Source organism: Cucurbita pepo, chromosome 19 (genome assembly GCF_057944985.1).
Source record: "Cucurbita pepo subsp. pepo isolate OVF chromosome 19, ASM5794498v1, whole genome shotgun sequence".
Classification (NCBI taxonomy): Eukaryota; Viridiplantae; Streptophyta; class Magnoliopsida; order Cucurbitales; family Cucurbitaceae; genus Cucurbita; species Cucurbita pepo.
In genome coordinates, this window is record NC_141816.1 from 8,034,106 (window position 1) to 8,059,473 (window position 25,368).

Below are 25,368 nucleotides of genomic sequence, written 5' to 3' on the forward strand. Positions count from 1 at the left end.
AAAAAAAAAATGATGAATGATTTTTTAGGAGCATGGATAAGACAACCCTCTCTAGGCCCCTACCTATACATCTCTTTTTGAAGAGATAAGAAACAAATATTTAAATATTGAAAATTTAATTGGCAAGATATTTTAATTAAATAGTTTTTAAGAAATGGAAAAAAATATAAATATATATTTTAATTGTTTTATATATAAATAAAGCACGAAATCACCTTTGAGCCCATTTAAAAAAAATTCAAATTCAATAATAAAAAATAAAAATAAAAATAAAAAAGCCATAATTTTAATTGTATATTTATTTAAATGAAATGTCAATTTCACGAAATTAAAAAAATATATAATAAAAAGAAAAGATAATACCTTAAAATTATAATTTCTAAACATCCACACGCTTTAGAAAACGTTAAAAAAAAATAATTTAATTTTTAAAAACAGAAATATATAGTAATAATAATAAAATCTATGGGGAAAAATCAGGTGCGGGCGAGTGTATTATAGAGTGAGATCCAAAAAGGTTGAAAACTACAGGAAAATGGAATTACACATAACGCCGTGTGTTGGAATGTGAAAGTTTTGACATTTCGTCGCCGTTACCGTGACCGTCAACAAACAGCGAGGCAACAACGTTTTGGTTTTGGGTATCATCCAGTGAAGGGCTTAACCCGCGAAGGCCCCTCTTTATAATAAGATGCTCCTTCACGCCTCTGTTCTCTTCTTCTGTTCACACACCTTCACTTTCCCATCAATTTTTCCTCTCCCTTTTCTTTCCCCCCTTTTGTTCTTGAGGGCGAAGAACAAAATTCATTACCAGTTCTTGTAGTGGTGGTTGTTAGAGCGATGGTTTATGATGATTTGATGAAGACTTGCATCATTTTTTGTTATGGAGGTCACTCGTCTTCTCGATTCCCTGATGTTCTTACCAAAAGGTACTCTCATTGAAGATCCAATTCCATTTTGTGTTCTTCCTCACTCAATGGTTGTTCTTCTCTAGCTCTACGAATTACTTTGTTTCTTGATTTGTTCATATGGCTCGGTTTGTTTCGATGTGAGAAAACGGAAAACAGGGCTAATTTCTGGAAATTTTGACGAATTTGGAAGGATTTGATGGGTTTGATTCGATGTTTTCCTCCTATGTGTGGGGGATATCAAGAGATTTTAGGATTAGGGCTAGATATTGTGTTTCTATAGCGTCTGTGAAATCTTTTTCTTATTTAGGGATTTGTGTTTTTTCTGTATAATAATTCACCTCCTTCACTCTGTTCTGTTCTATTCTGTTCTGTTTTGTTCCTTCTCCCACTTTCTGGGAATTTTCTTTCGATATGGTTTATGTTTCTTTGTGTTTTTGTGTTAAATTTCTTGTGAGTTTGTGAGGTTTGTGTTATTTCATTGATAAATCTTAGGGTTTTGATGGAGGGAAGATACTGTGGGGATTGATTGATTGATATAAGCCGCCACAGCTGTTTATAAGATATTGTGTGTTTGTGGGAATGGCTGTATTTAACCCATCAGATTCAATGGAGATGATGAGTTGAAATGGGAGGCTCTCGACTTACAGCTCTTTCAATGGAGAGTCATCACCCTTCCACACTTTTGTCTATGGATTCCAGTGCTTCTTCTCATGATGAATTGGATTTGGAAATGAATCGTCAAATCGTTCTTCCCCGCCCACCCGATATCAATCTTCCACTGTCTGCCGAGCGTAGCCCGCCCCAGCAGCCTTGGAGCTCTGATCCATGTGACATTTTAGATGTTGGACTTGGTTCACAGGTTTACGAGACAGAGAGCTTCCTTAGTGTCCCAAAAGTTGGGCGGAAATGCGTGAAGCGTGTTGATTGTATTTGGGGTGCTTGGTTTTTCTTTAGTTTCTACGTTAAGCCGGTGATGAACGATAAGTCGAAGGCAAAGATTATCCGGGATAGTAATGGGATTTCTGGGTTTGAAAAGTCTGATCTTAATTTGGATGTTTTCATGGTTCAACATGATATGGAGAATATGTATATGTGGGTGTTTAAGGAGAGGCCTGAGAATGCATTGGGAAAAATGCAGCTTAGGAGTTATATGAACGGTCATTCTCGTCAAGGTGAGCGCCCCTTTCCATTTAGTGTTGATAAAGGTTTCGTTCGATCTCACAAAATGCAGCGGAAACACTATCGGGGTCTCTCGAATCCTCAGTGTGTTCATGGAGTTACGGTTGTTACGTCTCCGAATTTGATGGTTCTTGATGAAGAAGATAGGAAGAGATGGGTGGAGCTTACAGGCAGGGATTTGAATTTCACCATCCCTCCCGAGGCAAGTGACTTTAGTTCATGGAGAAATCTTCCGAACACGGATTTTGAACTCGAGAGGCCTCCGACTCTTAAGAGCGCCTCGAACTCTCATTCGAAAAAACTGCTCAATGGATCTGTACTGAATTTGTCAACTCAGCCATCGAACCACGCAAACTGTGACGGGATGGATTTATCGCCTGTCAGCAGCAAGAGGAAGAAGGATTTCTTCTCGAATGGCAATGACGACGATTGCTACTTGGCTGTGAATAATCACACGACCGATCGCATCTCCGAGATAGAAGTCCACCCGAATGAGCCACATTGGTTGAACGATTTCAGCGGGGTAATGAAGAATGTTTACGGACCAGTAACAGCTGCTAAATCGATATACGAGGACGAAGAAGGTTATTTGATCATCATCAGCTTACCATTCGTTGATCTTCAAAGTGTCAAAGTTTCATGGAGGAACACTGTGACACATGGGATCATAAAAGTATCGTGTGTGAGCACGTCGGGGATGCCGTTCATCAAGAGACATGATAGGACATTCAAGCTCACCGATCCATTCCCCGAACACTGTCCCCCGGGTGAATTTGTAAGGGAGATCCCTCTAGCAACTCGAATTCCTGAAGATGCTAATATAGAAGCATACTACGACGGTCCAGGATCTGTGCTCGAGATTATGGTGCCGAGGCTCCGCATCGGCCCTGAGGAACATGAAGTTCGTGTCTGCCTTCGGCCGCACCTGGGAGGAAATGATCTTATGTTAACCTGAGATGTGTCATCTGTATGAGTAACAGTTGTGACTGGAGGAGGTGAGGTAGGCACACTTCAATGTTTACTAACTAAGCTTCATTTTAGTGTTCTTTGATAATGTACTTTTGTATTTGCTTCTTATGTCATTCTTTGCTCACTAAATTTATGTCTCATATTTAGAAATTGATATGAACTTATATTTGTTTTTTTTTTTTTTTTTTTTTGGTCATTTATACAAATATCATTGGTTGTTTGATTAGAGCCAAATTTTTTCCGTAATTGAAAACGATTATGTCGATGATTTGGTTGGTGTTCTTACAGTTTATATATCTTCTTAGTTCATAATATTCAAATCTGACGACTTATACTTATCTTCATTGATTCTTTTTCCATGGGAACTTGTAGTAAAAGCGAATACCAGATCAACTTATCACTTCTATAAAGTGTAAAAATCAACACTAGAATTGACATTTAAATTAATGGAAAATTCAACTCAATTGACTGAAATTGAATAAATTAAAGATAAAATCCATAAAGAAGATTTGATTCGATCCAATAAAATTTAAAATCCTCGGATTGATTTTTTTTTGGTCTTTTTTCTTTTTATCGGTGTGTGAGATTAGAAATCCTTTATTTTTTTCAACCCAATCGCTCTTTTGATTTTGGAAAAACATTCCCCTCTACCCCATAATGTAGAGTAACTAATAGTTAGGACTTAGAAATCAATAACCATAAGAAAAGTCATTCCCGTATCAAGCATTAATATAGTTTTAACGTCTAATTGGAGCATAGGACTCTATCCATTTATTCATTTGACCCACCCCACTTGACTTGATTTTTTTTTTTGATAAATCATATTCATTTTAAGGGTTACAAAACTTTTAAATTGGTCATATTCCATAGGAAGAGAGTCAAGGTTGGCGGCTGAGATAAGCATTCCCACAATTCTGATCTCCAATTGTATATTTCCAAGCTGAAACCGCGTGTAATAACACCACACTCTATACACGGAGCTTTGAAAACCATACCTCCATATTAAATTACTAATCTAGAAGGAACCCAAAACTATCTCTTTAATAAAACTCCTGATAATAATTCTACATCTGCAAAAGTAAGCTGAGGGAGTTTTGTGGCTTAGAAGTAATTTCCACCGCTCACTAAAATGTCTTCAAAGAAACTTTTATAACAACAGAGAGTGGGAGACCAAAAAAATTAAAAAAAAAAAAAAAAAAAGTCCGTAAACGGTGGCTTACACTCGTTGGGCCACTAAGTGATAATTCAAAATTCCACGGTTCCAAAATGACAAAAAAGTGAAGAGATAGGACCGACATTGCAAATACTACAGTCGAACTCGCTTAGTCGACTTCCTCGATCTTGGGACCAGCACCGCTACCTCCGCTAGCGCCGGTCGGGATGCTGTCGTCACCAGCGCCGCCCATATCGGCTCCAGCGCCTTGGTACATCTTCGCGATGATTGGGTTGCAGATGCTCTCCAACTCCTTCATCTTGTCTTCGAACTCATCGGCCTCAGCCAGCTGGTTGGCGTCAAGCCACTGGATGGATTGCTCGATGGCATCTTCGATCTTCTTCTTGTCAGCTGGGGATAGCTTGGCGCCGATCTTCTCGTCGTTCACTGTGTTCCTCATGTTGTATGCGTAGTTCTCCAAGGCGTTTTTGGCTTCTACCTTCTTCTTGTGCTCCTCATCCTCCGACTTGTACTTCTCTGCCTCTTGAACCATCTTCTCGATCTCCTCCTTTGAGAGTCGTCCCTTGTCGTTGGTGATTGTGATCTTGTTCTTTTGGCCGGTGGTCTTATCTTCCGCAGACACATTCAAGATACCGTTGGCATCGATATCGAAGCACACTGTGATTTGAGGTACACCTCTGGGAGCTGGAGGGATGCCGGAGAGCTCGAATTTTCCAAGCAAGTTGTTGTCGCGGGTCCTTGTTCTTTCTCCTTCGTATACTTGGATCAACACACCAGGCTGGTTGTCGGAGTAGGTAGAGAATACCTGCTCCTTCTTGGTGGGAATTGTGGTGTTTCTTGGAATCAAGACAGTCATGACACCACCGGCGGTTTCCAAACCAAGCGAGAGTGGGGTAACATCCAACAAAAGAAGATCTTGAACCTTCTCATTGCCTTCACCGCTCAAGATGGCAGCTTGAACTGCGGCACCATAGGCAACAGCTTCATCGGGGTTAATGCTCTTGCAAAGCTCTTTGCCATTGAAGAAATCCTGCAGTAACTGTTGGACCTTGGGAATCCTAGTGGATCCACCGACAAGAACAACATCGTGGACGGTGCTCTTGTCCATCTTTGCATCCCGCAAACACTTCTCGACGGGTTCCATACACTTTCTGAAAAGATCCATGTTCAATTCCTCGAATCTGGCACGAGTGATGGTGGAGTAGAAGTCGATTCCTTCATACAAGGAGTCAATCTCAATGGTGGTCTGAGCAGTGGATGAGAGAGTCCTCTTAGCCCTCTCACACGAGGTTCTCAACCTTCTGAGAGCCCTTGGGTTGCCACTGATGTCCTTCTTGTGCTTCCTCTTGAACTCCTGGACAAAGTGGTTGACCAATCTGTTGTCGAAATCTTCACCACCAAGGTGAGTATCTCCAGCAGTGGCCTTCACCTCAAAGATACCCTCTTCAATGGTGAGAAGAGAGACATCAAAAGTACCACCTCCAAGATCAAAAATCAAAACGTTCTTTTCCCCGACACTGGTTGCCTTCTTGTCAAGACCATAGGCAATGGCAGCAGCCGTGGGCTCATTGATGATTCTCATGACATTGAGACCAGCAATAACACCAGCATCCTTGGTGGCCTGACGTTGGGAGTCGTTGAAATAAGCAGGAACGGTGACCACGGCATTCTTCACGTTGAAACCAAGGTAAGCTTCAGCAATCTCACGCATCTTAATGAGAACCATGGAAGAGATTTCTTCAGCAGCGAACTGCTTCTCTTCGCCCTTGTAGTTAACCACAATCATGGGCTTGTCACCAGGGCCAGGGATGACCTTGAAAGGCCACAACTTAATGTCGCTCTGGACTGAAGAGTCGCTGAATCTTCTTCCGATCAACCTCTTCGCGTCTGCGCCAAATTCAATCAGATAATTAATTAGTTAACAACTCAATTCGAAACACATAAAAACAGAGAATCGATGACAAAAACAGAGTACGATTGCCAATTCACAAATGCCATGCGATTGGAGAGACACATTGACAAAAACTAACGGTCTAATCTTGTAAATATGAAACAAAACACCAATGCAGGAGGACAAGAACCTGTTAGGAACTGTCGTGACAATGCCAAAAGACACTATGAATAAATGATTTTCCATCACATTGAACTAAAGTACAGAACTCCTCAATGGACAACAAAGGTTATTAAGAGAACCACAAAGGTTATCCACGATGGGACCAATCGAAGTTCAATAATACGAGATTCAAAGCTATAACAATAAAAGAATGCACAATGACGAACAATACAGCTACATGCTACTCACAAGTTCTTTAGGTATAAATAATAAGTCCTGTCTATATCATCAATGCTATATTACATACATGGCACATTTCAAAATCATGCAATAACTGAAAACGGATCCACAAGAAACAGGATTAATTATCGATACAAAACTCAGATCTAAAAGAACTTCGAAGAATAAAACTAGATCTACAAATCAAAAACATAGACAAAACCAGAACACATTCACCAAAAACAACATTTCTAAATCCGAAGGCAACAAAAAAAAGAGAATAACTAATAATGTCGTTAAAAACTGAACGAAACTCGAGGTGAGACGAGATCCGACAACAAAGAAAGCGAAGGAGATGGATCTTACCAAAGACAGTGTTTATCGGGTTCATGGCGACCTGGTTCTTAGCAGCATCACCAATCAAACGCTCGGTGTCGGTGAATCCAACATAGGAAGGAGTAGTCCTGTTACCCTGGTCATTGGCAATGATCTCAACACGGTCATGTTGCCAGACACCAACGCAAGAGTAGGTGGTTCCGAGATCGATTCCGATAGCCGGACCTTCTCCCTTGCCGGCCATTATGGTGTTCAGCTACGTTGGTAGCTAGGAAGAAGAGATAAATGTGGATCAAAGAAAGAAGAAGCGGAGATCTGGGAAGAAAGATGAAATGAACGAGAGGCGTAACTAGGTTATGTGAAGTAGTGTTGCAGAGGGCAATGAGATGATTATATACCCAGAAAATTCAAAAAAAATTCCAGAAGGTTCGGAATCCTTGTGGCTTATCCGAACCGTTGGATTGAAGAGAGAATGGACGGCCAGATTTTATCAGACGAGGTCGGCGTAGACTTCAGATTTCCCACTTTCCCTCTCGCGCCGTGTATTTTACAAACCCTTCCCCGACACCCTCATTTTTAATTACAATTTTATTGTTTTTTTTTTTTTTTTTAATTATCTAAAATTATCTAGATGGTTCCATAGTGTATTTTTTTATTTGGTATATGAAAAAATAATTGTAATATTAATAGCCACAAATTATATATCTTTTATTCACAACTCTATAATAATTTTTTTTAAATATGTTCAAATATTTGAAACAAAATGTATAATGGTCGTAGTCTATTTGATTAGATAGAATTAGACATGTTTGTAAGACAAGATGAAAAGTAACACAGCATGTTACAAGAAACAATGAAAACATGTAACACAGATGTTTCCAAACACAATTTAAAAACAATGAAACCATGTACCACAAATGTTTGAACTTGAAATTTATGTCATGGGCTCACATATATTGACTTAGATTTCATGGTCGGTGCATGCGCCATAATATTATGTTGCATTTATGTATGTTATGTGATGATGTATAATACCATGTAATGTATGTATGTGATGTCCTAATATATCTTGATATGAACAAAATGAAAAACTATGTCATGCTATGTTTTGGCATGTGAAACCGTACAATTATGATGATGTAAGATGAAAGACACGATGATGGTTATATATGCATGATGCATCTTTGAACTTGATGCATTTATGTATGTCACGTGCATCCAAATACTTTCCCATTATGTTATGTTAGTATAGATACGTATTTTCGATGTTTATGTTCGTCATGATATCATGCAGACCTTTCCCATTTTGTGGCGTTGGGTGATGCGTTAGCGTGTTGAGTCTCCATAGTGGGTCTATGTGCATGTGCATGGGTCGTGTGTAGAGAAATATCACACATCCAACTCTCTTCGAGATTGGAAAGAACTTAAGGTCATGCAACGGTCATAAAGGATATGTCTCATAAATACTGAATTAGAATGAAATGGCAACAGTCCATAGGGGCATTTGTGACAATTTCTTCTTCTTCCAACTAATTGGGTTTGATAAATGGGCCGCAGAAACTGGGCTACATTCGGTGGCAAAGGCCCATGAAAATTGGGCCAACATAATTGATTGATAAAATATTAAGTTTAAGATATTTTAGGGAAGATTGGGTGCTAAAGAATCCCAAACAGCACCGATTGTTGTAGGGATAATAAAGGTATCAATCAATTAAAATAAATAATAATAATAAATAAATAAATAAAATAATTAATTGTTGTAGTGATGACTGAGCTCACCAAGAGAATTTGATGCAATATTATTACTATTTTAAAAATAATAATAATAAAATAGGGGACTGGGCACATTCCAAAATCATAAATTTATTAAAAAATATATATATATATATTTTTTTAATTTTAAAAATGTTAAGTACATTTCTAAACCTATTCAAATTTATAAGTAATTCGGGACAAAATTAAAAATTTAAATGCCCAATTTTTTTTTTTGCAATTTTTGGGGCAACATCAAATAATTTATAATTGCTTTTATCTAAACCAAAATATACCTCAATAAAAAAAATGATATTTAATGATTCGATAACGGGTGGTTACTTTTTTCAGCACAAAAAAAAAAAAAAAAAAAAAAAAAAAAACGCTCCACTATTTAGAAGTCAAATAAATGTGGAGTCTAATTTTTTTTTAATTACGGTGTAATAATATATATATATATATGGTGAGTGGACAATTGTAATACTCGAATTTCAAACTCTGTATAGATGTAAAAGTCTTATCAGGTTTGATGCAATCACGTGCTATGTTTAGGATCGACATCCACGAATTTCAAGCTAAAATTAGGCTGCATACCTAAGATTATAAAATTAATACTTTATGAAATTTATAATAAAGAATAATATTCTTATTCTAAAAATATTTATAAATGATGAGGGTCATCAAAATTATGCTTAAATTAACTCAGAAAAAATAATTAATTTTGTTCGTTGGTAATATTATATTTTATATAGGACGAGAAAGAATAAATCATATGATTTGTTTAACGGTCTTAAATAATTTTAAAATATGAAAATATTGTTAAAGTTATATAAGTGTTTGAAACCAAGATGATTTGAAAGAAGTAAATTATGAAAAATGGAAATGACGTATAACATTTTACAATTATAACCTTAGAACAAATGTCCATTGCTTTTAAAAAATTTCAATAATTGATTTCACTAAGAAAAAAAAATCTCGTAGTATTTTCAAATTATATCAATTTTTATTAAAAAAGTTCAATTATTCCTAGAATAAAATATCAAATTATATCCATTTTTATTCTAAAATTCAATTATGAATAAAATTTTATTTTAAAGATCTAATAAATAATAATATTTTTATCGAAATTTTTAAAAATAATAATAAAATATTATAGATTTGAAGTTAATGAATTTATGAAAATGATGATTATTATTATTATTATTTTGTTAAATTAGATAATAGATATTAACAATTTTCTAAATCTAGGACTCAATTATTATTATTATTATTATTATTATTATTATTATTTTCTGTCTTGTTGTGACATAAATTCTCAATAATTGGCTTCCAAATCAGAAAACCAACGAAAAGAAGACACGTCAAGTACACGTGTACGAATCATTCTCTTGGCTCTCCGCCATTGCCGCAAAGGCAAGCTCCTGATGGGTAGGGACGCATCAGAGCCGTCAGTTTTCCCGAACGATATTAATTGACCGGCCACTAGTAGGCCACTTGGCAAATAATCAATCAAAATCTGCCACGTGTTCCTCCTTACCCTTTACCTGGGGTAGAGGGATTATTCGTCTCCATATGTTTAGGTTGTTACCAATATTACTCAAAATTAAATTAATTTTTAGTACAGTGGGCCAGACACAGGTGCAGGTGGGCCTCCAAATTCAGATCCATTGAATCCATACCACTAATCAAAACTAACATTAGGGGGCATTTTGGGTATTTACTCTCCAAACAACACCACTTAGCTTAAATAAATCTATATTTGATTAACACGCTTCTTACCCTACTTTATTTAAATGCATTAAATTTTTATAAAATATATTAGTGACGGTTTTTTTTTTACCCAGGTCACCGGTGAAAAATTCGTACTATAGTACTACGTAGTAAAGAGCCGATATTATGGGGTCAAATTTTTCCATATGAATTATCGGAAAATATCAGTTTGTGATTTATGAATTAACTTTTATATGACCGTAGAAAATTATGACATAAGCGATTCATTAGATTTAAATTATAATTTATTAATAAAATTTGATGTTAGCTTCTAAACCAAATGAAATTATAAAATTAAAAATGTAACATCAAGCTAACTACACATAATTTTACATAAATATTTTAATGCATAGGGAACATGAACGGATAGACCAAAATTAATTTTGTTTTAATTGGGCGGTTGAAATTGAATTCCAAGATAAATATGTTATGTAATAAATAAATAAATAAATAAATAAATAATGTATATACATATATCATGCATGTGGAAATATACATATACATGTGTGTATATATATATATATATTAAAAATATTATTATTAAAAAATAATAAATGCATGGTACTAATGGCAATTATTTTGACCAAAGATAAATGGACAAAAATAACCTTCCACATAAATATTTAACTAACACAAGTGGTGAATTAGCATTTAATTAATCCAATAAATGATTGGCAATTAAGATAATCTAAATGTTTGTAAAATAACCATGTTCAATGCATAGTTGGAATTGGATCAACCCATGAAGATATTTTTCTAAAATAAAGTTTAAATGTTTTAATCTTGTAATATTTTATAATATATATTCATTATATTGTTATAAGTATTTTTTTTTTAACTTTTAATAAAAATAATTCAACATTATTTGAATTATTTCAACCCAATCCAATCCAATCCAACCTGTGTATACCGTACCCAAGAAGAGATCAAAACCCGCATTAATTTTTTTTCAAATTTATACAACAATGTTATCATGACTCATTCATGTACCTCTTCTTTAATCGGGAGTCACATCTAAACAAGTGTACATTGCAATATTAATAACAACGTTAACCATTTAAATATAAAATTTTGGTGTTTAAACTTTTGAAGTGAAAGAAAAGAATATATATTAATTATTGGTTAATTATGCTTATTTTAATATTAATAATTAGGAAGAGTATTAAATAGTAATAAATTGAAAATAAGAGAGTTGAAAAGAGAACCAAACATTATGGTAAGTTTTAATTAAAAAAGAAAGGATTTTAATGATAAAATTTATTGCTACTTAGATGAGGGCACATATTGAGCTAAACCATATAGTATGGGAATTAAAAAATATTTCAAAACCCCAACAAATCCAATTATACAATATGTTCTAATGGCCACATGTTTCATTAAAAAACAAAAATAAATAATAATAATAATAATAATGAGTGAATTTATTTTACCATAATGTTTTCTAACTTATTTTATTTTTATTTTTTATTTTTTAAATGTATGGATTTAATTTTAGTACGGTTGACGACGATCCTTAAATTAGGTCTTATGTCTCGTGAACATAGATTATTAATAACGGACATAAAAGCTCCTAATATATTAATTATTATATATAGGTAGTTTCTATAAGTCTTTTTTTAATACAAAAATTTTGTGTTTTTCCTTGAAAAAAACAAATTTTTATTTATATCATTAAATTTTTAAAAAATCTAAAAAAATATCTTCCAACCTTAAATATTATCTAAAAATACTGTTGAGTTTTAAAAAATGTCGTAGATTATTTTTAAATTTTTTAATGTTTCTTTTGAAATATTATTTTCTAAAAAAACATAAACTAAATTTTAAAAGTATGAAAATTATATTTAATTATAATTAAATTATTAAAGAGATTAGAATATTGTGGCTAAGAAGCAATAAGTGACCACATTTAATAAATTGACTGTGACTGTGGAATAAAAGAGGGGATATATAATTTAAAAAATGGTTCATTTGATCCCTTCGATAGCCGATATTATCAGTTTGAACGATTAAAAAAAAATTATACAAAGACAACATTTACGAGAAGAAGTCTAATGCATGACAAAATTTAAACCGACATAGAAAAACTAAGCTGAAAAAATAGAATATGTGTCGAAACTCAAATGCAATTCATTGGCCTCCGCCCATGGGGCAAAGGTTGCCCCTCCAGTCGGTCTCATTGAAAGGAGCAATCAACTTTTTAAGGAGACACATGTCATGCGTTCTCTCGACTAGTGACATCTTGATTCAATTCAATCGGGTTTTATTTTTAACCTAATTCGTAAGGAAAAACGTAAGAAACGCTCAAAAGTTCTCGTTTAAATATTTGTTTTTAACATAGAGAATGTGAGCTCTTCCTCGTTGAAGGTGAAGTGCTTGTGAAATTGCAGACAAGGTTGAAGAATAAAGAAATGTTCTCGAGATTTTTTTGGGGTCACATCAACCTTATCCAAGGGAGAAGTTGTAACGGCCCAGACCCATCGCTAGCCGATATTATCCTTTTCGGGCTTCCCTCAAGGCTTTAAAACGCGTCTGCTGGGGAAATGAAAGGTTTCCACACCCTTATAAAGGGTATTTCGTTCTCCTCCCCAACCGATGTGGGACATCACATAAGTAATTAGAGGATAACAAACCACAAAGAACAAGAGTTAGATGAACAGACAAAATAACATTTGTCATATATACAATATTAAAGGACCCAGATAAAGAAAAAAAGTCGAGACCGAGGCTGAGACAAAGATAAACCCTAATTTTGGATGAATACATTAAAGGGACGAACTTAGTGTAATTGAGGAAATGAATCAACAAGGTCGAGACAAACAATCTTCCGAGCACTAAAAAGTGAATTGAAGATGTGTCATCAAGTACAAAATTGAGGAAAATCGTTCACGTAACATGAAAATTAATATAAGAAGCGTAATCAAGTGGAGAAGTAACGGAAAACCTTTTATCGAGACTGAAATTGTTGTCCGGGCATGAAAAGGAAAAATGCGGAGAAGAAGGGAGAAAGAAGAAATTGGAAAGATAAGAATAAGAAAAAAAGAAAAAGAAAAAAAGGTAACGAACAACGACAAACAATGATGACGACGATGACAATCATGGATCAAAGGATATAAAAGGATAAAAAGAGAAGAGAAAAAAATAAAATAAATTAATAATAATAACAAAAATATCACATCGACTCTTTAATTAATAGAAACTTACGTAGGAACCAAAATTTGGATTATTACGTTTTACGTTTTATGTTTTATCGGTAACTATTTAACGAATTAGCTATACGAACGCAGTATTGATGATCCTAGAATCTTAGAAAATGGGTAATTGTCGACACAGTTGTGTGTCACGGTCATGCTTGTCCAAATCGTGTTACCCGTGACTGCATGTCTGTTGCATGCCAAAACTCTTGTCCTGTATAACTTTATTATTTTCCTCGACTACTTTCATGATGTATAGTTTTCTTATTGTATTTTCGAAGTCAACGACGTTTCGACATAATCATGTCTATGTTTGATATACCTGAAATGCCTCCTAATGAACGCGATCAATTGTCAACTCCTCCTACATAGATATTGTGTGACCGTTTGGCGAAATCACGTCTAAGCTATCAAACCTAAATCACCTCAAAATGTCTATAAGTGGATGCGACTAGTTTCACATTCTCCTTGCCCAAAAAGTTATATGTTATTTAAGTCATTATCTTGACTTTTGTTTGTATATAAGGTTGCTTTCAAACACTCTTTCGACAATCTCCCTGCCTCGTTTTCTAAAACCTTCTTCTCAAAACAGAGCCAGAGCCTTCAGCATATATGTTATTCAGTCATAGGCGACGCGATCCCAAATTGACTTGACTATCTTCAGTATTGGGAGTGAATGCTTAGTACGTTGTTTACTGTAAAGTGTCAACCTGTACAGTGTCACAATCACAAAAGTTCACAAGTGCGATTGTGACACTGTACACGTTGATTAAGGAATCTTGCACGAGTATGATGCTTCGTTAGTACCTGGTACGTAACGTGACATCGAGCTAAAGTGTGATTAGTCTCTCTTTTTATACAATCCCCCGAAGGGTTCGTCTCGAGTTTGGAACCCTAAGTAGGGCCCGAAATCATATATTACATTTTTTTTTTTTCAAATGGTAAATATATTCGAATGCGATTATATTATATATATGTGTACTCCACTGTCACATCCTCCTACCAAACATTGCCTTATATATTAATTACAAGTAAAAATTATATTGCCATCATACACATTTCTTCTCTTATTTGCCTTAGGTTTTTTTTTTTTTTTTCTCTCAAGCTCACCCTACCTTTTTCTCCTACTACAAACACCGCTAATAATGGCGGCGGCAGTGACGACCACGGCGGTGCTGTGGCGGATTCGGCTCGGCTCGGCTCTGCGAGCGGCTTTCGCTTGTAGCTTAATTGGCGGGGTCATGATGTTCGGACCGGCGTCAGTGAGGCAGTTACTGTCATTTCCGGCTTTCTCTTACTTCACAACTATTTCAATTGTACTAACGGACGCCGTTTCTATTGGCGACGCCGTTAGGGGTGTGTGGCACGTGATGTGGGCGGTGGTGTCAGTGTTGGTTTTGTCTGTGCCTTGCTTGTATTTGGTCGGACCGGAGCGGTTCACCGGTGGGTTGTCTGCGGCGGTGGCTGTGGCAATTAGTGCGTTTGTGGTGGCGCTTCCGATGAGAACCCATGTGCTGACTAAGCGAATCGCGTTTGGACAGCTGGTGATTGTGTACGTTGGGACGGTGGTTCACGGCGGTCAGACGAGTTTCTTTATGCACCCAATTCGTGTTGCGTCCAGTACGGCTGCCGGAGCTCTCGCCGCCGTCGTTGCTATGGTGTTGCCGTACCCTCGGCTCGCTTCCTTTCAGGTAAAACGAACTTTATCATAATCGCAAATCAAAATTTTAGTTAAAATAAAAATTTAAAATTTTCATAAATATATTACCAAAATTTTTGTTTATAAGAACAAAAAACCGTAACATATTATTATTATTATTAATTATTTGAAGTAAACATTATTCATTCAATCTAAGTATATGGTGAATAATACGATTTGTTTTATTAAATATTTTGCAAAATTAATGGTTGTAAATGAATGGTTTTATGACAAAGACTTTTGAAAAATAGTGTTGGTTTTTTAAATGCTGAATATTTATATATTTAATTATAAATTATAAATTTGTATGTTACAAAATTTTAATTTTATGTTTAATTTTTATATTTTTTCTAAAAAAATATTTTTATAAGCATTTTTAGTTGAGGACCACTCTTATAATTTAATTTAACTTAGTTTTAAAAACTTAAATTGAAACATACTATTAATGATTATTTACGTCAAACAAAAAAAAAATATATTATATATATATATATATATATATATATATGCATTAATTAATATTTTTCATAATTTGTTTCGAAATACATTTTAATTCTTTATTTTCTTGAAATCAAATACTTATACTTCCGTATTTATTTTCTTGAAATCAAATTCTTATAATATATGTTACATTAATAATTAAAATATCAAATTCTTATAATATATGTTAACATTAATAATTAAAATCTCACCTATTTCGAATTTTAAATATTAAATATTCACAACTTACTATGCATTACTAAAATTGGTTACAAACGTCAAATATTCTTAATATTTATAATAATTTTAAAAACGGGTGGGATTATAACCCTATTTTCAATTTTTTAACTAATTCAACCTTACCCAAGCGGTAAAAAAAAAAACTATACCCAAACGGTAAAAAAAAACTAAACCAACTCAACTTTTCGGTTATATAATTTTCATTTCGTAAAAGTATAATTAAAATATTTATTTGTTGTTTGGGGGTGTAGATAAGGAAACTTAGTAGAGCTTATTGTGAGAATGGGTGCGAGAGGATGGGGGCCATGGTGGAAGGGTTCGGCGCCAAGACCAAAGCAGAGGCGGCTGCGTCAATGGCCGAAGCCAAGGCCCTATCCACCACCGGAACTAAGCTGCTTCGATCCATCCAACCAAATCTGGTATGATGTTTGATTTCTATATGTTAATTTCAAATTTCTGAAGAAAATTGTAAAATTATTAACTTAAACAAATCTCATGAACGCAGGGAGGGATGATTTGGGAGCGGCAACAGAAGGAGATTGCAGAAAAGTTGGAAGGATTCGAGGTTGCTCTGAGAGGAATGGAAGCCGCCTTAACTTCCCCTTCCATTGCGATCGGAGCAATGGACGAAGAACTCTGCAATTCGCTCAACGATCTCAAACCCAAAGCCACCTTAAAGCTACAGAGTTTCAAGATTTCCTTTCCTCCGAATGCCACAACCGCGCCGGAGACGAAGCCGCCATTCTCAACCCCTCCGCCTCTCAACGTTTCTCTCATTACCCCTCAGATTCTTCCGCCTTCGTTCTTCTTGCGTTGTATGGAACTTCTTCACTATGGCTCAACCGCCGCCGCCACCACTCGGAATCTTGTCTCCGATGTGGAAATCGATCGGAAAGCCAACGGGATAGAAGTAACCGAGTTGAGAGACGGCGGTACAGAAAATACTCGTTGGGGCATTTTGTCGAACATCTTGCCTACAAAGCAGAGTTTGTGTTTTGCGCTGAAATGCTCAGTTACTTTGGGGCTTGCCGTGTTTCTGGGTCTGACTTATACAAAGTCGAATGGGTATTGGTCAGGATTGACGGTTGCCATCAGCCTTGCAACAGAGAGACAAGCCGTATTTACTGTTGCAAACGCTCGAGCTCAAGGGACAGCAATGGGGTCAATCTATGGCGTTCTGTGCTGTTTTATTTTGAGAAAACTTGAGTATTTATGGCTATTACCTCTTCTCCCTTGGGTTGTTTTTTCCAGCTTTCTAGTTCATAGTAGAATGTATGGTCCAGCCGGTGCGACTTCCTCAGCATTAGGCGCATTGCTAGTTCTTGGGAGGAAGAACTATGGCATTCCATCTGAGTTTGCTAATGCTAGAATCACAGAAGCTTGCATTGGATTGATCTGTTTCTTAACAATGGAGCTTATCTTCAACCCAACAAGAGCAGCAACTTTAGCTAAAACAGAGTTCTCAAGGAGTTTGGAGGCTCTCCAAGAGTACATCAAAAGGGTGATCCTTATTCCTCAAAAGGACATCAATTTCAGTTCACTGATAGAACATCACAAAACTCTGAAATCCCATGTTAGTCAATTAGAAAAGTTCATTGCTGAAGCTAGGTTTGAGCCTAATTTCTGGTTCACACCTTTCCAAAGTGGCTGCTATGATAATCTTCTGAAATCCCTGCAGAAAATAGTGAATATCTTACATTTTCTACCGCATGAAATGAATCTTCTCTGTTTAGAACTTAATAGATCTGGGGTTGTTGGGAAGGAGGTTCATGATAGTTTAAGTGAAGACATGGATGCTTTCTGCAAAAAAGTTGGATGTTCACTGAATTTCATGGAGAAACTGAGCATGATGAAGGAATTACAGAACACAAACAAGAACCAGTGTTCTGAAATGGAGATGGGGAAGATGACTCCAAATGATGGATGCAGAGCTCTTGCTCTAGTTGAAGAAGATGTTGAGAAGATTATGGGTTCTTTCTGCCAACATGCAAATGAAATACTGACCAAAGCTTACACAAATGAAGAAGGTGAAGCAAATCAGAGAGGGCAAATGACACTTTGTTTGAGTTCAATTGGGTTTTGTATGGAGTGTTTGATGAGAGAAACAATGGCGATGGAGAAGGAAGTTCATCAGCTGCTGAAACTGGAGAATCCATCAGTTCATATCAACCTGCAAGAACTCTCAACAAAAGTGAATGCTCATCACTGTAAATGATATATTTATATTGATATACTGAATTTGCTTTGCAGCCATCAGACAAAGTTTATAGTCTGAGCAAAGGCAAGAGATGCTACTACTAGGCTACTATATGTAAGTTCATATAATAAACATTGATTCAATAAAAACATTATTCTTAAATCAAATCCGACTTGTTTTTTTAGTTCAACTACCTATCGAGATGATTCATGTCGTTTTTGTTAGCAAGACAGGTTCGAACTTGCAACAAACAGTCGTAAAAGTAAGATCAAGTCTTGATCGAGTTGAGAGGATTCAAATATGTGAGTCGAAGACAAAACAAAAAAAGAACACCTTTAAATGTTACCCCCTAACTTTATAATTTTTTTTGATTATTTTTGTGATATGTTGGGCGCTCCACTGTCTGTCTCTTGCAGAGATACTTTTTATCTTTTTCTTGGATCCAGGGGGACTGTGAACTTGAATGGTTGAAATATGAAGAGATTCCAAACCCCATTATAAACGCCAAAACCTTGCCTCACCCTTCGCTTCTTTCGATCTACTCCTTCATCAAACCCTATCATTCCCCCACGGAACTCCACAATTTTCTTCGCCGTTGCTTCTTTTTCCGACAGATTCATTCCTCAGGATTTCGCCGGCGATCTCTGTTTTGGGTCCACAGAGCGGCTTTCAGGGAAATTTTGGAGGGTTTTGGGAGAGAGAGAGAGAGAGAGAGGAGGAGGCCATGTCGGCGGGAGTCTGTGGAAAGCGGGTGGGGTTTGAGGAGATCTTTGGATCTTCTTCTCCGACGGCCTGTTCTTCGGCTAAGAGGTCTCGTTGGTCCAGTTTCGGATCCTCGACCCGATCGGAGTTCGGTTCTGGACCTGAGGATTCTGCTTCGGTTTTGCTTCAAATGTTTCCTGGATTCGGTGGTGCAGAGGTTCGTTTTCATTTCTGGTTTGGATGAATTCCCTTTTTCTAGCTTATTTTGGATCCTTTAAGATGATGGTTTGATATCAATAGGAATTGTAAGCTAAGGTCTTGAAGGATTTGATTATCCTATGTCTGAATCACAATAACATGATCAAAGATGCTATTTATGTTCTATAGGTACGTTCCTTCGATGATTATAATGATGCTGGTGTCGATTCTGCACCAATTCTGAATTGTTCAACGCTTCCTGATGAGAGAACAGCTACATGTAAGTTATTATTAGGCAGTCGAATACATACTTGGCTTGGATATCTTATTCTAAAAGAAAGATTTTCTGGGGGACTTCTGAAAACAGGCAGTCAAATGTCACACGAGAAGGTCGAAGAAGCTAGAGGTGTCGGTTCGGCCATTGCTGAAGGGAATGGAATGCATGGGTGCAAATGGGTGGACATGTTTGTGCAGGAGATGGCGAGCGCGGTGGATGTCGATGATGCTAGAGTTCGAGCTGCAAGGATTTTAGAAGCTTTTGAACATGACATAACAGCTCATTCAAGAGAATCAGAGGAGGTAGTATTATAGAATAGAAGGTTTCCAGTTGAATTTTCACTCTCTTTTTGGATGTTGTGTGAAAGGTAAAGTTTATGTTCTTCCCACACTATGTTGTTGCAGTTAAAGCATGAATCTTTGAAGGAGCATTTCCAAAGTTTGGTAAATGACAACCAAATTTTAAAGAGAGCAGTAGCGATTCAGCACGAGCGCAATCTCGAGCAAGAAGAGAAGACAAAAGAAGTTCATCAGTTAAAGCATGTATTATGCCAGTATCAAGAACAAATTCAAAGTTTAGAGGTATATTCATAGCTCTTATTACATCCTGCCATCATCATATCTTCACCCATATAAGCCCTCACTTACTGCAAACTTGGCTATCCCAAAAATCACAATTTTTGTTATGTTATGGAAGTAGTGATTCTACTATACGTTTATACATTTAAAGAACATATAAACGAATTGAATTAAGACGACACGACTCAAGGTCACGTTCTAGTCTGAAGAGGGGCTTGCATAGAATTATCATATCCAATTAGAGGGTTGAATGTACAGCAGCTTATAATCAGAATAAGAATAGTTAGTCAATGTTATCATTTTGGGTTTGTGGTTAAGGCTTCGAATTCTCATGTTGGTAGGAATTGTTGTTGTGCAGGTAAGAAATTACACATTAAATCTCCATCTGCAGAGGGCACAAACTGTTTCAGGACGACACTTCCACCAAGACATGTTTTAAGGTTGTTTTAGCTTAATTAATTTTCTCTATATATAGTAACTTCTTTTCTTTGACCTGCAATATTATAAAGCCAGTTTCGCAGTTTGTTTACTGTATGTTTACTGTAACAGAAGGTTCAATGCTTTGGTCTGCTTAGTTTGTATGGTTTTAATGCTACATTATTCTACATATATATCTCGATCGATTGTTCTTATCCTGTGGGTCAACCATTTGTCATGAAGTTTGAAATCTATCATTAACTTGAAATTCTATTTTAGACTGTACACTCATTAAGGAATGATCAAGTAAACAAAATCTAATTAAATTTAACAACATTTTTCATATATAGATTTAATTGTTACAAGGACTAAAGTTAAAGAATTAAATTGTTGTTTTCATTCAGTGTAATTCAACCAAATTTTTATGTAAAAACTTTGAAATGAACTCTAGAATCATAAAAGTTATGAGGGTGTCTACCAAAACATATTAGCATCTGATGAATTCCTAGACAACTAAACTCGGAAAAGTTGTTCGAAGAGATTAGTCAAGATGAGAGTTAGAGAGTCCCGAAGACGACGAAGTACTAATCAGAAAAGGTGTGAACAAGTTCAACCATTTTGAATTAAAGCAGCAGGTAAACCAGATGTTCAAATTTTTCAATCCAATGATGCTACGAGAAGGAATTCAACTACAAATAAAAAGTAAACATCACAAAATCTTTCAAGTTTGATACATACTGAGAAGTACCGATAAAGCTTGCTTCAAATATGGCTTGTAAACTAACCGCAGCATCTGTTATTTAGAACAAATAAAACATCTCATTTTGAAGTAGCACCAATTCCCCTTTAAGATATCACCTGCAGCAGCCAGAGTATTAACTTGTCAAGCACATTCCTAAGTTCTAGAGACCAACAATCGCCATAAAGGGGAAAAGATAGAGGAGAAATTGGAAAACCAAATACATATCTCATCCGTGAAATCAACAATACCCAACTACGAATTTCTGGAATATGAACATAGCCAAGAGACGTGATTTGTATAATAACATCTACGCAAAATGCATATATTCCACAAACTTTGGAACATATGTGAAGAAAAGGAAATAAGCGTAATAAGTCTAATAGCTTTCAGATTATTGTCAAAATTGAGTTACCCTCTTTTCATTTCTTCCTACAGATGATTTCGGATTACGTATGATGGATTTTTAGCCTTCCTCTAAAATCGACTTCCAATCAAATGGGAAAATTAAAAAGTATACTCCCAAAGAAAGAAACTACGATGACATATCTGGATGGTCATCGAAGAGAAATCAGCAAGCAATACATGCACATAAACAATCTATGCCAGTCTTTACCACAACCAAAGTCAATAAATATAAACAACCCCGATTCAAAAAGAAAGAACACAAGTAATAAAATGTACAATTCTCATTAATAGATTCATAACTTTTCAGACAAAAACCACAAATCGAAATTGTATCGAACACTAGATTTCATTTATATGCAAATCAAAAGTGCGGGGCGTGGGATGTAAATTAGGGTTCCGAGAAAATACCGATTGTGCCTCTTGTAGAAAGGAGACTGCTTCACCTCTTCCTCTGAAAATCAATCGTCAAAAGGATCAACACAAATAGAAGTAAAGGAATCGAATTCAAACCAAAAACAAAAAGGCATAATAAAGAAGGAGAAAAAATCGATCATCATACCAGAAAGTCCAGCGGTCATCTTGGTAATAAGGGCCCCAGTTACGGCGAAACCAACAAGGAACGGCCAGTTCCTCTTCCACTCTCGCCTGAAAAACACCGGCCATGGATCGAACTTCCTCATCTTCCTTCAACTGTCTGCGTTCGTTCGTCTCGATTCTCTTCGCAAATGAAAACGGAGATTTCTTCGCTCAGATCTTGTTTGTTTATAAAGAGAGGACTGAAAAGGCTCGGCCCACATAAATCTTAATGGGCCTGCTTTCAAGAACCCAAATACAACTGGGTCAAGCCCAACCTGATGTACAAAACTATTTTAAATAATTGGCCCAATGTTGGGTAATTTTTAATTTTGTCCTTATTCTTATCAATTTCTTTAGTAAATAATTTAAACCAATAATAATAGTATTTTTGGAAAGGTAATTGATTAATTAATTAATTTAAAATTTAAAGTATTTAAAAACTAAATACATTATTTCTGTTTAGTAAAATTAAATTTAGAAGGTTGCTGTATTTAATTCAATTATCTAAATATTAATAAAAGTAGATTTTTTTTAATATTATATTATTTAAATATAAAGTATAATATTCATAAATTCGAGTTATTTTTTACCAAATAAAATAAAATAAAATTAGCACAAAATTGATATATTGAAAAAAATACGATCATTTTGACTAACAGTTTGAAACTTTGAATTTTTACTTAATAAAAAAAAGGTCGGTTTTACCTAATTCAAATAGAATATATTATTATTATTATAATATTTATTTACAATGGCTTGAACCAATCCATTTACAGTAATGAATAAACAAGAATTAAGGTCGATTTTACCTAATTCAATGGCTTGAATGAATCCGTTTAGGGTAAAAAAGAATGAGTTATTATTGAAAAATAAATAAAAAATTAATTTACTAATGGATCGAATAGGTACTTTTTAATAAAATTGAATATGATTTTATAATTATAATAATTAATTAAAAGTAAATTTGAAAGAAACAAAATGGTGTCGTGGTGTAGTTGGTTATCACGTCAGTCTAACACACTGAAAGGACTCCGGTTCGAATCCGGGCGACGCCATGTTTTTTAATTTATTTATCTTAAACCCGTATTGTTGTCGATAATGGCTTATTAAATTTATAGTTAATAATACAAAATAGTTCTAAAAATAAATTGTAAAAATGGTTTTTTGGTCAAATTTCTGAATGGAATATATTCATTAAGTGGGCCATGGCGTTGAAAAGTCAAAGGCGTATCTTGGTAAGTTTGATTGGTGAGTGGAGTCAAATAAGTTGATCCAATTAAGAGTGAAAATAGACAGCACTTATACATCCTTAATATTTCCAAATTTGATTCAAAGTCAACTGTCTGTAATTTATGTATATTTCTATACATTTTCATCTCAATTATTAGAATTTTAAAATAAAATTTGAACTCTTTTTTAATTAAAATATCAAACCCATCAATCTTTTTTTTTTTTTTTTTTTTTTGGAAAATTGAGATCATAATTTTCTACTCTAAATTCTCGTTATTTTAATTTTATTTTTTAAAAATTTAATTATTATGTGAATGTTTGACTTCTAAAATAATAATTAATGTCTTATCTAATGAGTTAGGTTCTAATTAGCTTAATTTTTCTTCTTTTTTGGGTCGTTTATTTTTTCTTTGGAAATCAAGTTATATCAACCACGGCCAGGGAATTTACATACCTCAAGGTTCAATTACAAGGACGAGAGCCAAGAAGCTACAATAAACCTTGTACACTTATATTCAAGTATGGTGAGCTCATCAAAGGAAAATCTATAAGACGTTGGAGACCTCCTTATATGTTGCGCAAAGTTGAGCTTTAAGAGGGACGCATTTAATGAACTCAGCTAAATTTCTGGAACAAGTCAAAGGATGACTAATAAGCACATTTCATTCACTGCACTATTTAATTATAATTTAAATATTTGTTTGTCATATTTAACCTAAGATTTAAGGTTATATTGTAACCCACTAGATTACCATATTCCACCATTAACTAACCATTTTAATAGGGAGGTTATGAGTATTTCTCATTTACTAGTTAATTTAATTTGGGAGTTATGCGTTGGTTAACGTTGTAGAGGCTTCTTTTCTTTGATTAGAGATCATTACATTTTAGAATTAAAAAGAATAGACTTTCTAATTTTTTAGCTGTGTTGATAGCTAAATTTTATTTGCAAATTCTTGTGTTTAGAACTTGCATGGTAGAGTCATTCAAGTAGTATTGATCAAACCTCTTGTGGAATGATTCGAATCACGAGTTTTATTTACTCTTGATTTTGATCATCAAGGTAATCCGTTCCATACTTTCCCCTTGTTGATTCCATATCATCAAACTGGATTTGTTTTGAAAAAAAAAAATAAAAATATTGCTCTTCGGTAGGATTTTTATATGAGACTATATTAAAATTATGTATTATTTCAATAATGCCTTTATCTAATTTGAAATAATTTATATTTTAATTTAGCATAACTAATTTTAATTTTTATTACATTTTTTTCTCTATTTATTATTATTATTATTATTTTATCAATTTAGCTTATTTAATTTTATATGTTATTTTGTAAAACCAATTGATTTATGTTGCTTTGAGTATTTTAATAAAAGATTTAATATTAAAATTTATTTTCATTTTAACTTTAAATACTTTATATTTTTAAAAAATAGTTTTCATTTGTGGATTATATATATATATATATATATATATATATATATATATATATATATATATATATATATATATATATATATATATAGGGAAATCATTTTATCGTATTTTATATTGGAATTTTTCACTTTGGATTAGTGTTGAAAAATAATTAAGATATATACCATATAATTTAACTTTTTTTTATGTAAATAAAATACATAAATATAATGACAGTTGGTAAATTTTCTTTTAGTAAAGGATTCTTATGCTAATTTCTTTTAATTCAAAAAAGAAAAAAGCAAATAAAGTTAGACGGCTATTGTGGTTTTAGAAACTTGTGGGTCACGAAGACATCATAAATTCTTAAATGTTTTTTTTGTATTAGGCATCTTAAAAATACAAGACGTCAAGCATCTCGAGATGCTGAGATGTATGTACATCCGTTCTATAGTCTTCGAAGACTAATTAATACCACCCACTATTTTACTATTCTTGTAACAAAAATATTTAATTTGTATATTCTATCGCATTAATTTTATAGTAGTTTTTTAGTTAAATATTAAATTTTTACCGTCATTTCCATAACTCCTAGATAAATTAGTTTTTTTTAAGACTAATATTGGGAATATAATATAAACAATAAATAATTT

General features: G+C 34.4%; 5 protein-coding genes and 1 non-coding gene across 7 annotated transcripts; 4 read left to right on the plus strand and 2 right to left on the minus strand.

The window, feature by feature from the left end:
• Positions 1–707: 707 nt before the first annotated feature.
• Positions 708–3,233, plus strand: LOC111781402 (uncharacterized). The gene is made up of 2 exons (XM_023661963.2): positions 708–929; positions 1,404–3,233. The coding sequence occupies exon 2, from the start codon at positions 1,537–1,539 to the stop codon at positions 3,043–3,045; it is 1,509 nt and encodes a 502-aa protein (XP_023517731.1). The 5' UTR covers positions 708–929; positions 1,404–1,536; the 3' UTR covers positions 3,046–3,233.
• Positions 3,234–4,081: 848 nt separating this feature from the next.
• LOC111781472 (heat shock cognate 70 kDa protein 2) lies at positions 4,082–7,214 on the minus strand. The gene is made up of 2 exons (XM_023662082.2): positions 6,872–7,214; positions 4,082–6,120 (listed from the first exon to the last, which is right to left on the minus strand). Exons 1-2 carry the CDS (start codon positions 7,083–7,085, stop codon positions 4,382–4,384), a joined length of 1,953 nt encoding a protein of 650 aa, XP_023517850.2. The 5' UTR covers positions 7,086–7,214; the 3' UTR covers positions 4,082–4,381.
• A 7,406-nt stretch (positions 7,215–14,620) lies between these two features.
• On the plus strand, positions 14,621–18,520 carry LOC111781489 (uncharacterized). Of its 2 annotated transcripts, XR_015414467.1 has the most exons (4): positions 14,621–15,245; positions 16,225–16,392; positions 16,479–18,284; positions 18,396–18,520. XR_015414467.1 is itself a non-coding variant. In XM_023662113.2 (3 exons), the coding sequence occupies exons 1-3, from the start codon at positions 14,700–14,702 to the stop codon at positions 18,186–18,188; spliced, it is 2,424 nt and encodes an 807-aa protein (XP_023517881.2). In that variant the 5' UTR covers positions 14,621–14,699; the 3' UTR covers positions 18,189–18,337. The 2 variants fall into 2 exon arrangements, 1 of the variants encoding a protein (XP_023517881.2); XM_023662113.2 differs by lacking the exon at positions 18,396–18,520 and having other exon boundaries at positions 16,479–18,337.
• A 91-nt stretch (positions 18,521–18,611) lies between these two features.
• LOC111781490 (uncharacterized) lies at positions 18,612–20,557 on the plus strand. The gene is made up of 5 exons (XM_023662114.2): positions 18,612–19,089; positions 19,260–19,350; positions 19,438–19,649; positions 19,752–19,928; positions 20,284–20,557. The coding sequence occupies exons 1-5, from the start codon at positions 18,895–18,897 to the stop codon at positions 20,362–20,364; spliced, it is 756 nt and encodes a 251-aa protein (XP_023517882.2). The 5' UTR covers positions 18,612–18,894; the 3' UTR covers positions 20,365–20,557.
• Positions 20,558–20,942: 385 nt separating this feature from the next.
• Positions 20,943–22,229, minus strand: LOC111781491 (ATP synthase small subunit 6, mitochondrial). Its single transcript, XM_023662115.2, has 3 exons — positions 22,049–22,229; positions 21,898–21,940; positions 20,943–21,200 (listed from the first exon to the last, which is right to left on the minus strand). Exons 1-3 carry the CDS (start codon positions 22,167–22,169, stop codon positions 21,197–21,199), a joined length of 168 nt encoding a protein of 55 aa, XP_023517883.1. The 5' UTR covers positions 22,170–22,229; the 3' UTR covers positions 20,943–21,196.
• An 816-nt stretch (positions 22,230–23,045) lies between these two features.
• Positions 23,046–23,120, plus strand: TRNAV-AAC (transfer RNA valine (anticodon AAC)). Its single transcript has one exon. It is a non-coding gene; the product is annotated as a tRNA-Val (tRNA).
• The last annotated feature ends 2,248 nt before the right edge of the window (positions 23,121–25,368 follow it).